At 48.4% G+C, this 14,062-nt stretch overlaps 1 protein-coding gene across 1 annotated transcript in view; it reads left to right on the plus strand.

The window, feature by feature from the left end:
- Nucleotides 1–13,330, plus strand: part of FBLN7 (fibulin 7) — a 48,909-nt gene extending 35,579 nt beyond the window's left edge. Inside the window, exons 4-8 of the mRNA XM_067704383.1 lie at nt 4,118–4,243; nt 6,301–6,438; nt 7,449–7,586; nt 8,316–8,454; nt 9,862–13,330. Of these exons, the coding sequence (XP_067560484.1) occupies nt 4,118–4,243; nt 6,301–6,438; nt 7,449–7,586; nt 8,316–8,454; nt 9,862–10,234 (914 nt within the window). The 3' untranslated portion in view covers nt 10,235–13,330. The remainder of the gene's footprint in view (nt 1–4,117; nt 4,244–6,300; nt 6,439–7,448; nt 7,587–8,315; nt 8,455–9,861) is intronic.
- Nucleotides 13,331–14,062: the final 732 nt, after the last annotated feature.

A 14,062-nucleotide genomic window follows, 5' to 3' on the forward strand; every position in this document is an offset into this window, starting at 1 on the left:
CAAAGCTCCAGTGTGGAGGAGACTCGAATAGGAGGAGAATCCAAATTGAGCCCAAAAAGGAAAATCGGCGCAAAAAAATGAAAGGGATGGTCCAGGTGAAAGTAAGAGAGAGGATGGGGCAGAGCAGAGAAGGCATGAGCCACCCTGAGAAGCAACTAAAGGGGGAGATTAAGAGTCAGGAAGTCAGAAAAGCTATGTGGGAAAACTTATTTCCCCTCAGTATGAGTAACAGAAAAGGACTCTTGCCAAATTCCATACAAATTATTATAAGAAAACAGAGAATAAACTCTCTACAGTCAATGAGGAAATCCCAGAAAGACATGACCATAAAAAAAGATGAAAACTGTAACCTAGTATTTCCAAACAAGTGGAAAGAAACTTTAAAAAGATAAAAACTATGAAAGGACAATGTAAGTAAAAATCAGAAAACCTTAGAAATGAGGTGATTGGAGAAATGGAAAATCTGAAGCAAGATGATAAAACAACAGGAAACCGAAATCAAAGAGGAAAGATCAGCTCATGCATGTAAAACACTTAGCTTAGTTCCAGGGAAACAGTAAGTGCTCAGTAAACAGATTAAAATGGAATTATCATCCATGCTTTTGGCTTTCCAGCCTCTCCATAGTCTCTGCCAGTACCCTCTTTTTTTTTAAATTGAAGTAGGGTTGATTTACAATATTGTATTAGTTTCAGGTGTGCAGCAAAGTGATTCGGATATATATATATGTATATATATACATATATACATATACTTTTTCAGATTCTTTTCCATTATAGCTTATTACAAGATATTGAGTATAGTTCCCCTGTGCTATACAGAAGGGCTTTGTTGTTTATCTATTTTATACATAGTAGTGTGTCTCCGTTAATCCCAAACTCCTAATTTATCCCTCCTCTGTCCCTTTCCCCTTTGGTAACCATAATTTTGTTTTCTATGTCTGTGAGTCTGTTTCTGTTTTGTAAATGAGTTGATGTGTATTATTTTTTTAGATTCCACATATAAATGATATCCTATAATGTTTGTCTTTTTCTGACTTACTTCACTTAGTATGATAATCTCTAGGTCCATCCATATTGCTGCAAATGGCAATATTTCATTCTTTATGGTTGAGTAATACTCCATTGTTTATATACCACATGTTCTTGATCAGTTCATCTGTTGATGGACATTTAGGTTGTTTCCATGCCTTGGCTTTTGTCAATAGTGCTGTTATGGGGACTTCCCTGGTGGCACAGTGGTTGGGAATCCTCCTGCCAATGCACGGGACACGGGTTCGAGCCCTGCTCTGGGTAGATCCCACATGCCGCGGAGCAACTAAGCCCGTGAGCCACAACTACTGAGCCTGTGCTGTAGAGCCTGTGCGCCACAACTACTGAGCCTGCACACCACAACTACTGAAGCCTGCGCGCGTAGAGCCCGTGCTCCGCAACAAGAGAAGCCACCACAATGAGAAGGCTGCGCACGGCAACGAAGAGTAGCCCACGCTCACCACAACTAGAGAAAGCCCGCGTGCAGCAACAGAGACCCGACGCAGCCAAAAATTTTAAAAGTAAAAATAAATTAAAAAAAAATAGTGCTGCTGTGAACATTGGGGTGCATGTATCTTGACAAATTAGAGTTTTCATCCAGGAGTGGGATAGCTGATCATCTAACTGTACCATAAGGAACCTCCATACTGTTTTCCGTAACGGCTTCACCAATTTACATTCCCACCAAAAGTATAGGAGGGTTCGCTTTTCTCCACACCCTCTCAAACATTTGTTATTTGTAGACTTTTTTGTTTGTTTGTTTGTTTGTTTTGCTGTACACGGGCCTCTCACTGTTGTGGCCTCTCCCATTGCGGAGCACAGGCTCCGGACGCGCAGGCTCAGCGGCCGCGGCTCACGGGCCCAGCCGCTCCGCGGCATGTGGGATCTTCCCGGACCGGGGCACGACCCGCGTCCCCCGTATCGGCAGGCGGACTCTCAACCACTGCGCCACCAGGGAAGCCCCTGTAGGCTTTTTAATGATGGCCGTTCTGACCGGTGTGAGGTGGGATCTCATGGTAGTTTTGATCTGCATTTCTCTAATTATTAGCGATGTTGAACACCTTTTCACGTGCCTGTTGGCCATCTGTATGCTTTCCTTGGAGAAATGTCTATTTAGGTCTGCCAGTGCCCTCTTTATAGCTCTGACATGCATTTGGCTAAATGCCACAGCTCGGACAGATAAGAATGTGATGACAACTGTACCTCAATCAGGTCACAGATGGGGCGCCAGAACTGGACATCAGACCATGGAATGCCTGACATTGTATCAAGATAAGAAATAAAGAGAGTCGAATGGAGCCTGTCTAGAAATGAAAATCCTGGGGAACAAGATCCAGACGGGAGCGGGGCACCTCTGCATTTCTCTGTCAAGCCAATGATTCCATCCCACCCTACGCACACCCACATCCACACCAGCCAGGTGCAGCTAGACTCAGTGCCTTCCACTGGAAGCCCAGCAGGGGACAGGCAATGGCGCTGGGCTCCGCCCCGGGCCAAACCGAAAGATTCTCCGGTTCACAGTGTTTGGCTCTCTGCCCGTAACTTCCCAGCCTAGTGATCTGCCCACTTTCAGACTTTGCTGGGGAGCAATGATGGTGCTGGACAATGGACAGAAAGAGGAATTCCAAGCTCTGGGGCATCTGTGTCGTTCCAGACACATTCCTGGAAACCGGTCATCTGAAAACAGAACATAGAGGGGGCGATCGCTGAGTTTCCCCTCCCCAGCCTGAGGTTACTGCGGAATCGGAATGGCTCCTTCTCCAGGGATAAGCAGCATTTGGATGGTCTGGGTCCTTTCACGATTAATAGAATCCATGGAATCGTCTACATAACATCCCAATTACGAGGAGGCTGAAGAGAAGCCAAAGTCCCTGCCAACCCACCCACAGGAAGGCTGTTGTTCTCATCAGGAGCAAAGCACCTTTTCCTCCCTCTTGATAGACACAGCAGGAAAGGATGCTCTTATGCCAACAAGAAGGTGCTTCCAGTTTTCTTTCCCAAGATACTGTGGTCCAGTCAGTGAACTGACAAACCTTTCCTCTCTGGTGGAAACAGCCTGTGCTCTGTGCATTAAAACTGGGCTTAAGGAACTCACAACAAGCAGGTGTGGGCCGAGGGTCTTAAAAAATCATTTTTTCTCATTAGAAAATTTATTGTGGAAAGACGGAAGAGTATAAAAAATTGTCAGTAAGCAAAAATTACCTGTAATCTACCACACAGAGAAAAATCTATTAAAACCTATTAAACCTATTAAATTTTTATTTTATTATCATATTTTTTGGCCACGCCACTCGGCTTGCAGGATCCTAGTTCCCCGACCAGGGATTGAACCTGGGCCCCCGTCAGTGAAAGCGACGAGTCCTAACCACTGGACCGCCAGGGAAGTCCCTAAACCTATTAAAATTTTAAACACGTTTAATATATCTCTCTCTATATTGTCCACAGGACCATTGTGTATATAAGCAAAGAACATTTCCCTTTTCTGACATTAAGGAAACGTCAAGGTTAAGATTAACTCCTCCCTGGTCGCACAGGAAATAATGAGCACAGGAAGGGTCCGGGTGGGAATTTGGAAAGAGTTCATTTTCCCCATCTCTGGATATTCTGATGGGCCACCCCTCCCTCTTATAAGCCTCTGTATTGAGTTCTTGTTCAGAAGGTGTTCTACCTGGGTGCTGGTTGATAGGGGCAGAGTTGCGGGGCTGTAAGGCTCGACGCAAAGGCAATGTGGGCACAGGCCACAGGTAGTTGCCTCTGCCCCGCTACAGCGTCTACACTGCAAATTAGAAAATGGTGCCTCTGGGTGGAACACAGCTGGGTGATGGGCCAGCTCCCACAGGTAGAGCTCCAGGTGGGCGCAGCGTGTGCCAGGGTCCATGGCCTGCTGAATGGAGGGTAGGCTACATCTCAGCCCCACTGGCCCCCTCCCAGCTCTTGCTCTTGCTGGGAGGGGCCGTGGCATGGGCAGAGTGGGCAGGCCACAAACTGGAATCATCCTGCCATGGAAAGAGAGTGACCCCATCTTTGTTTTCTGTTTGTTCATTTTAGAACTCACATACCTGTATTTGAAACTTATTTATTTTCCTAGATATCAGCGAATGCTCCAGCCAGCCTTGTCAGAATGGTGGCACATGTGTGGAAGGTGTCAACCAGTACAAATGCATTTGTCCTCCGGGAAGGACGGGGAGCCGCTGTCAGCATCACGCCCAGACTGGTACGTAGCAGCTGTGGGGCTGGGGGAGGACGGTCTGCTGCAGAGAGAGAAGTAGGACCCTGGTCATGGGTCACCAAAGGCAGACCAGGCGGGATGTCCTCTCTTTTACATCCAAGGATCCCTCTGGTTCCCTGAAGTGGTTATTTGGGATGGCATTTAGTTCTTTTGTGGAACCAGAGTTTTGATCCTTCTTATGGAAGAAAATGCAAGTGGAAGGATTGACCCCACCCTGAAAACCCTCCAGATTGGGAACTTGGCCTGAGAAGCTTTCTTGCTGCCACCTTCACATGGTTGACTTTTCCTCTGCACGTCAGCAAAACAGCTTCTCCTGCAGATGCTCTCATCACATCCTGCAAAATTCGTAGTTACTGACACAGGCCAAAGCGTTTTCAGAGCTGGATGAACTAGACGTTCGACTGGTGATGAGGTTGTGATCCACACTTGAGTCTGTTTGTCCAGCCTGAAGGTCTGGCTGTCACACTGTGGCTGTTTTTGCAGGTGCCAAGAAAATCCAGTGATAAGGAATCTATGGCGGATGGGGGGCGGTTCTACACTATGCTGCAGCCAACATTTCTTACATAAGAAAATCAAAACCAGGACTTCCCTGGCGGTCCAGCGGTTGAGACTCCATGCTTCCACTTCAGGGGGTGCAGGTTCGATCCCTGGTCAGGGAACTAAGAGCCTGCATGCCATGAAGTAAAAAAAGTCAAAACCTAAAGATGTCTTATTCCTTTGCCAGAAAAGCCTGAAGTGTCCTGTCTGACCGTCTTGATTTCTGAGTGGAATCTTGGTTGGGGGGGTAGGAATTGGTGTCCAGAGAGCACAAGCTTTGTCAATACTTGATATCCTTGCATTGGACCCAGCTCAAGGTCAGGTTTAAATGTTGTGTGCTACCATCACCACCATTCACCTCCAGAACTCTTTTCATCTTGCAAAACTGAAACTCTGTGCCCGTGAAACAATAACTCCTCCCCTCCCTTCCCCCAACAATTGTCTGTCTGGATGATTCTGACCACTAAGAACCTCATGTAAGTGGGATCACACAGGAAGAGTCCTCTTGTGCGTCACATTACATTTACCACCGATTCCTTTGCAGTCTCTTCTGACCATATGAGAGCTCTCAATCCTTTGAAAACTTTCAAAAACTAACACTTTCTTTCTGATAAGAAAATTGATTTATGTCCTTAGTTACAACAAACAAAAAGCTGAGACTTTAGGAAAGTATTTTAAAAATACAAAAAAGAACCCTTTAAAAGAAGTAGTGTTTTAAGCTCCATAGTTTTTTTTTTTTAATTTTTACTGGAGTGTAGTTGATTTACAATGTTGTGTTAGTTTCTGCTGTACAGCAAACTGAATCAGTTATACATATACATATATCCATCTTTTTTAGATTCTTTTCCCATATAGGCCATTACAGAGTATTGAGTAGAGTTTCCTGTGCTGTACAGTAGGTCCTTATTAGTTATCTATTTTATATATAGTAGTGTGTATATGTTAATCCCAATCTCCCAGTTTATCCCTCCCTCGTACCCCCTTGGTAACCAGAAGTTTGTTTTCTACGTCTGTCACTCTATTTCTGTTTTGTAAATAAGTTCATTTGCACCCTTATTTTAGACTCCACATATAAGCGATACCATATGATATTTGTCTCTCGGTGTCTGACTTACTTCACTCAGTATGACAATCTCGAGGTCCATCCGTGTGGCTGCAAATGGCATTATTTCGATAAGCTGCATAGTTTTAAACTACAGTGATCACGGCTAGAATTTTGGTGTTTTAAGCCTTTGTAAGTGAAACGCGGATTTAACGTCACGGTGGTCCTCAGGGTGCAGTTGTGTGGCCTGCTTTTCGTGCGTCGTTCTATTCGGGTGCGTCCCCTGTCCTTCGCCCCTTCCGGTGGGCCCTGGACCGACGGCTGGGTTTCGGTTAATTCCGTGCCTTTCCTTTCCCTACTCCAGAGTAAGCTCTGAGAAGGGGCCACGCCCCGATCTCGGGGCTCCTCCAAGGTCAGGCCCAGGTGCGCCGGGCCCGGCCCTAAGGGTGTCTTCTCCCCGCAGTCGCCCTCGAGGGCAGCGAAGCGGGGGACCCTGCCTTCAGCCGCGCGCCGCGATGCGCGCAGGTGGAGCGGACGCAGCACTGCAGCTGCGAGGCCGGATTCCACCTGAGCGGCGCCGCCGGGGACAGCGTCTGCCAGGGTAGGCGCGGGCTCGGCCGGGGGAGGGAGGCGGAGCGGGGGACGCTGGGGTTGCGGGGAGAGGGGCTCCAACCTGCAGTCCCCCCGGGCGCTCCCCGTCCCCGCCCAGGGGCCGGGTGCGCGCGGGCGAGCGGCTTCCTGGGCACGTGGTCTCAGAAAGGCCCGCCCACCCTGCGGCTTAGGTTAGTGTGGCGCAGATGGTTGCTAGGATACAGCTAGTGCGGAGACATCAGGGGCGGTCCTAAGAAAGCCAGACTGTAGAGAAAGCAGCCAGGGGTCCCCGGTCTCCCCCCAGTCACGCACACTCGTCTAGGAGAGGCTTCAGGCCCCTTATCCGCTCCCTCTTGGCTGGGATCGCAGGGCAGGTGGCAGGGAGGAGCTAGAGTCGCTGTGACCGTAGACAGACCCTCGCTCCCCGCACTCCGCCCCCCGGAGCTGTGCAGGGGCCTGGGCTCATTCTCTGGTCCCTTCTCGGTTTAGCTTTACTGACTGGCCCACTTTTGCAAATCTCTCCCGATTATTGAAGTTCCTTCTGAAAACAACTCAAACCATTGGTTCAAACCTAAGAACTGGCCGTTTCGTGCTAACAGCCTCATTTTAGAGCAGCAGAAACCCTCTTACACCACTCCTAAAGATGAGGAGGGTTAAGGTGGGGCTGGGAACCAGGGTGGGAGTCTGGGTCTGCAGCCCCACGCCTTCCTCCCTGGGCTGCTGGGCCTGACTTGACAGCCTCTGCAGGGTCTCCCCAGGTAGGCATCAGCCTTAGGGGAGCTGGCCTAAGGTCGACCACATCAGACCCCCGACTCCTCCCTTCAGCCCTCGGGGTCCTTGGCTTGGGAGAAAGGGGAGCGCTCCTGCATGCTCTGCCGGGGGTAGGGCTTGGTGGCCACACCCCACCCAGCCAGTTAGCCACAGCTGCCAGAGATGGTGACACAGCAGTCATCCTGGGTCACTGTTAGTGGCCACCCACCTGGTGGTTCCTGGAGTCATACTGGGCACTTCTGTCCCCAGATGTGAATGAATGCGAGCTCTACGGACAGGAGGGGCGCTCCCGTCTCTGCATGCACGCCTGCGTGAACACCCCCGGCTCCTACCGCTGTGCCTGCCCCAGCGGATACCGGACCCTGGCCGATGGCAAGAGCTGTGAGGGTGAGTGAGGTCGTGGCAGAGGCAGGTGGTCCCAGACGATGGCTCTGAACTACTGGGGGAGGAGGAGAGGGCAGAGGGCTCCTCCATGGGCTGACATGGAACCTGAGAGAACAGGCAGCTCCCCAGTGACGTCGTAGTGGGGCTCCACTGCGGGGCTCAGAGGAGTGGGTCACCTGGGACTAGAGGGAGAAAGCATCCAGACAGCCATCACCCATCATCCATCCATCCATCCATCCATCCATCCATCCTTCCATCCCACAAGTATTCACGAAGGCCCGCGTAGGATTATGCGGAGGCTGGGAAGAAACCCAGGCTCCAGCCCGGGAACTCATGTGTGAAGGGAGCAGAGAACATATAAAGGGCATGATATGAGCCATGGAGGGCAGACTCCTGGGCCCTCTGGCTGAGGAGGCAGGTCTGAGAGAAGTGTTGTGACCAGTAACACTCGTCCGTGCCCTCCAGCACCTCTGTAACCTGTCATGGCGGGGGGAGGATGGGATCCAGGGAGGGGAGTTCCCCAGCACTTCCACCAGATCTGGATTTCAAACAGATTTCAAACGGTTAAGGACGACCGGGCTTCCAGTTTTAAGAATCAGCATTGGGTATTTGGAAAGTTCACTGCGTGTGGAGCATCTCATTCCAGTGCCCGTCGGGCCATTCATGTAGTCCCGTCAGTGATGGAGGGGGTGTCGGGGGATCTTCACCCTCACTGGGTGTCCGGTATTTCAGATGTCGATGAGTGTGTGAGCCCGCAGCACGTGTGCCCCCGGGGTACCGTGTGCATCAACACGGGTGGAGGCTTCCAGTGCGTCAGCCCCGAGTGCCCCGAGGGCAGCGGCAACGTGAGCTACGTGAAGACCTCTCCGTTGTGAGTATAGCCAGGGCCACCCATGGCTGAGCACGTACATCCCTCACCCAGGCCTCCTGGGGGCTGGGCTGCATTCTTCCTTCTGCGTTCTTGGGAGAAGGTACAGTTATGTCTGATGAAAGGCATGGAGCTGGGAGTCTGGCTTCTCAGAGCTCCCATCTCCCTTTAGAGGTTGCATTGAATGCACTGCGCACTTACGAATGATGTTCTGAGCACTCCCCTGCTGACAGGGAGGCCACTGGACGGAAGAGGGCCATGATGAGGTGGCCAGGAGGCAGGTATATGTTACACAGGTTCAGGAGAAGATCATTTCCTGTGTTCACATGGTAACTGTACATTCTGCAATATATTACTCTGCTTTTCCACTGCTACTAGGAAGTTCGATTTCTAGTAACCTCAGCACCTAACAGACTTTTTTTTTTTCCAAAAGGTGGGAGACAGGCTTTTAAGGAGAATAACTGCAGCTATCACAAAGTACACGTTTTCTTCTGAGAAAGAGATCACAGGAGCCTTAGATTGTCTTTAGAATGCACTGACCTCGCTCGTTTAGCTGCCTGAATTGCTTTTAAGGCTAAAGCAGATGAGAACCAGCAAGAAAGTCGGTGGCGCTGAAGAGTGGCAGCTACTCACTGAGAGTGTCACGTAGTGAAGGGACAGAGAGACCTGTATGTCAGAGCCTTTGGGGACATCCCCGATTAACATCTGGAAGGGCTATCTGACCTCCTTAACGGTGACGATCTGAGTCACCAAAATCGCTAAATTGCATCTGTCTCTTGCGTTGGACAAGGTAGAAAACTATCAAAGCACTTCCACACCACCCCTGGCTCCACATGCCTGAGGAAGACAGGGTGTCCTGCTTTAAGAGTGAACAGTGGGGGAACTCCCTGGTGGTCCAGGGGTTAGGACTTGGCGCTTTCACTACCGTGACCCGGGTTTGATCCCTGGTCAGGGAGCTAAGATCCCAAAAGCCCTGGGGCGCGCCCCCCCCAAAAAAAGAACAGACACTGGGTGTTTAGAAAGCCCACCACATGTGGAGAACCACATTCCAGGATGTTGCCGGCTAACTGCTAGGGTCTCAGCACGTGTAGAAGGGGCACCTGCTTTGAATGCCAGCACCGTTGTTATTTAATCTTCCCCGGCTTTATTTTTCTGTAAAAACGGTAGTAATGGCATATATAAACATGCATGCACACCCGGACGTACATATACAGGTGAGTCATGGCCAGGCCTGACGCCAGCCACACTCACTGGCCTGTGGCTCTGGAGCGCCCGTGGCGAGGGACCCGTGGCTGGGTCACTCTGGTGGCCTCTGCAGGAGGGCGGGTGGGCAGACAAGCCCGGTCAGAGCAGCCCCTCCTGACTTCCCCCAAGGCTGACGGCTCCCTACATTTTGCCTCTCTGCTCCAGCCAGTGTGAACGGAACCCCTGCCCCATGGACAGCAGGCCCTGCCGCCACATGCCCAAGACCATCTCCTTCCATTACCTCTCTCTGCCCTCCAACCTGAAGACGCCCATCACGCTCTTCCGCATGGCCACGGCCTCGGCCCCCGGCCGGCCTGGACCCAACAGCCTGCGATTTGGGATCGTGGGTGGGAACAGCCGCGGCCACTTTGTAATGCAGCGCTCGGACCGCCAGACAGGGGAGCTGATCCTGGTCCAGACCCTGGAGGGACCTCAGACACTGGAGGTGGATGTTGACATGTCCGAATACCTGGACCGCTCCTTCCAGGCCAACCACGTGTCCAAGGTCACCATCTTTGTGTCCCCTTATGACTTCTGAGGGTGCCATGGGGTCACGGTGTGCAGCAGTCTGGGCTCATTTCTCTTCCTCAAAGACTCAGCTGCGGGCGTTGACTGCGACAGACATCTCTCCCCACCCTGCCCACCGCCCATCTGCCTGTCCCCCACGTTCCTAGGGCAGCGCCGCACTCTGTCCCAGGAAGTGGCACCAAAGCGCAGCCCCAAACCCAAGCTACTGCCATCACACGTTTTTCTGCTTTAAGGCCCTCGCCTTAGGTTATGCACTTTCGCAGTTGTTTTTTTTTTTTTTTTACAGAGGAATGGGCAGCTTTTCAAAATGCTGTGTTGAGTGGCATTGTGAGCTTGAACTAGCTAGGGAGGGAAGAGCTTACGGCATGTGTCTGAGATGACTGTCCAGCCTCCTGTATTGTTATAGTCAAGCCTTGTTATGAAGTAGTTCTGGTCATGCTGAGGGTCAAATCATGCCCCTGTGCACGTGGCATGGGATGGGGGGCAGGGTTCCCTTCCACGACCCAGCACGTTCTTGTCTGCATTCCCCTCTGTGACACGCCTGCCAGCCTTCTCATCAGAGGGCCGTGGCAGGGCCTGGTCCCCAGTGCAGATTCATCCACATCAAGGAACCAATGTTCACGTGTAGATTTTGCCTGAATTAATTCCCTTTCGAGAAATCATATCTCAAAACGTAACCTGCTATTATAACTGAAGAAGTAAGTCTGTGGCTCATCCCTGCCCACCTGGCCTGTCCCTGACCATGAGCTAGCCCAGTTCCTCCTAGGAGGGGGTACCTGGTCCTCTTCCTGTCTAGGCTGGACCCACTGGGATAAATGAATAAGAAAACACAGCCCTTTCCAAGGAATACAGTTTCATGTTATTTGGCAAGGGGCTTCCAAAACTTTTTATAAGGTAGCACTGCAAACACATAGCGAAGTACAGACAATAGAAGGAACCCCACGTCCAAATCACCAGCTTCAACAATCACCTCACGGCCAATCTTGCTTCATCTCTGCTCTCACCCCACCCCACGATGATTCTGAAGCAGATCCTGGACCTCACGTCATTTCATCCGTAAATATTTCAGCATTATCTCTAAACCATAAGAACTTTAAAAAAGCATAACCTCAATATCAATGACACCTAAAAAATCAGCAATAATTCCTTAATACCTTCAAGTATTTAGTCATGGTTCAAGTTTCTGAGTGGCTCGTGATTTTTTTTGTTTGAATTAGGTCCATGCTCTGTAATTTGTTGATTCACTTCTTAAATCTCTAATCTGTAGCGGTGGTTCTCACACTTTAAAATATATTGAGACAACCTGGAGGCTTGTTGGAAGAAGCCTCCTTTGTCCTTGTTAGAAGGTCCTTTGTCCTGTAGAATTTCTCACAGTCTGGGTTTTCCTGAGTCTGTCTCTGTAGTGTCTTCTTTTTTTTTTTTTTAACATCTTTATTGGAGTATAATTGCTTTACATTGTCTGTAGTGTCTTTGAACATGGTCCTCTGTCCTATTTATTTCTTATATATCAGTAGTTATATCTAGAAATTCAATCAGACTCCAGTTAGGTTTATTTTCGCAAGACTACTTTATTGGTGGTGATAGGTTCTTCCAGGGGGAGCTGTTGCACAGCTAGCCCACCCACCTGTCCTGGACTTCATCTCTAGTTGCCTCTCTTTTCTGATGTTAACAACTATTGATGATTATTCCATAGATCCCACTACTTCTTTAGGGGTTGCAAATAGTATTCTAGTGCTACTGTTTCTTCGTTTATTAGCTGGCATACCTCATAAGGAGAAACTTCCTTTCATCAGTTATTTGGTTGCCCTGAGGTTTGGTTTGTACAGGAAAGACTGGATACATTTTTTACTTCTTCCCCTTTGTCAGTTTCCAAGGTGGTTCCCTGGCATCTTTCCAAGCTGTCCAGGGAGAGTTGTTTTCTTACTGGAAACATTACATTACATTATGAACTCATGGTTTAAACATATTTGATATGTACGTTTCAATCCATTGCAGTTCTTATCTTTCCTGTCACTCAGATTGTCCTCTTTGGCTCTTGTGAACTGCTTCAAGTTGGCTGATTCTTTTTGACATGACCCTAGTGGTCTCTAATAAGAGCTTTGTAGTTATCTTGTATGACAAGACGTTTCAAGCTCATCTTGTACATGCTCCAGCCCTGAAGTTATCGATTTTTTTACCCAGGGATCCCTGGTTCCTTTCAGTGGGGAATGGTCATTAGAGATCAAAATCTGAGTGTAAGGAGGGCTCATTGGTAGTGGTTTGGTCATTGTTTCTTGGTTTCAGTGGAAAGAGCTAGGAAATAAGTACTATTCATTTTGTTTTAAGAAGAAACACTACATGAGTTTATACTCCAACCCAGCTTCCAACCCAGCTCAGGAGTACAGGGTTTGTCATGTAACCTCATTGATCTTACATCTGCTCTTCTCTCTCTCATTCTGAAGACCTCCTTCTCAAAATCACCAAAATAATTATACATTGTTTTAAATCCTCAGAATAACAATGCAATGATAACAAAATTATCATCCAAAAATTACTGAAAACAGTTAAGATTTTTCTTTCTCAGTTCTTTTTGTCCTTAGGGTTTATGCTATTAGGGACATACAATCAAATAACTTGGAATAGTTCCTCTCTCTGTGGTTATGCCCCAAGCTTGAATCAGGGTTATGGTTATTCACTTTGTTTTGCTTAAATTTTTAGAGATTGCTTTTTTATTTTAATTTTTAAAAGTAATTGTGTAAACTGTTTACATGGTTCCAAAGTCAAATTCACAAAATGAGCTGTAATCAGAGAAGTCTATATACTAACCCAGTCCCCTCCACCCTACGTCCTCCTTCTACCATAGATAATCAAGTTTTTTCCATTTTACCCTTCCATTTAAAAACATATAAACACATGATAAATGATAGCATACTAATTCATTTCACACTTTCCTTGATCTTGCTTTTTTTCCTTAACAATATATTGAATATTATCCCATAGAACCAGATAGAATGTTCTCCTATAAAATGCTCCATTATGAGGACATACCATTGTTTATTCAACCAGTCACCCTTGATTGACATTTGGGTTGTTTCCGGTCCTTTGCTATTAAAATACTGCAACGATATGCACTTGCCTTTTTGCATTTTTGACTCTCTATCTCTAGGGCCAATTTTTCCTCCATAAGGATTATACTACTTTCTATCCCCACGAACAGTGTATGAAAGTTTGTGTCCCTAAAACCAAAGAAGGCCCCAGTGGTGTCCCCAGTTCTCACATCTATGCATCCACCAGACTCTGCTTTGGAAGGACGGAGAAGCCTGAATGGAGGGCTGTTCCACAGCTAGCCCACCCACCGGTCCTGGACTTCTGAGTAGCAATCAGCATTCACTAGGAAGACAAGAGGGACAAGCCAACTGGATCACAGGCTCCTGAGGGATGGAAGGTTAGCTAGGTTTAAAAAAATCATCTTATTTTGAAAATGTCATACTTACAACACTAGCAAACTAAAAGGAAAATAAGCTGAAAACAGAATATCACTGCATGGTCACAATAAACTGCATGGTCATGGTCACTGCTTGGTTTATTGGGCATCTGAGCACGTGCCCCAAGGAGAGACATGGTCAGCCTTGAATGGGTCCACCAGCCACTGACTCAGCTTTCACCAAGCTCACAGTGCAGGGAGAGAAAAGTGGACTTCTACGACTTTTACCTTGAACAATGAAAATCTGTATGTGTTTATAAGCTGCATAAATATTCCTGGATATCTACAGTGTTCCAGGCACTGTTTTAGTTGTTCAGAATACAATGGATGAGAAGATGGACAGAGACCCTGACCTCATGGTACCCTTACACTACA

This window comes from Pseudorca crassidens, chromosome 14 (assembly GCF_039906515.1).
Source record: "Pseudorca crassidens isolate mPseCra1 chromosome 14, mPseCra1.hap1, whole genome shotgun sequence".
Taxonomy (NCBI): domain Eukaryota; kingdom Metazoa; phylum Chordata; class Mammalia; order Artiodactyla; family Delphinidae; genus Pseudorca; species Pseudorca crassidens.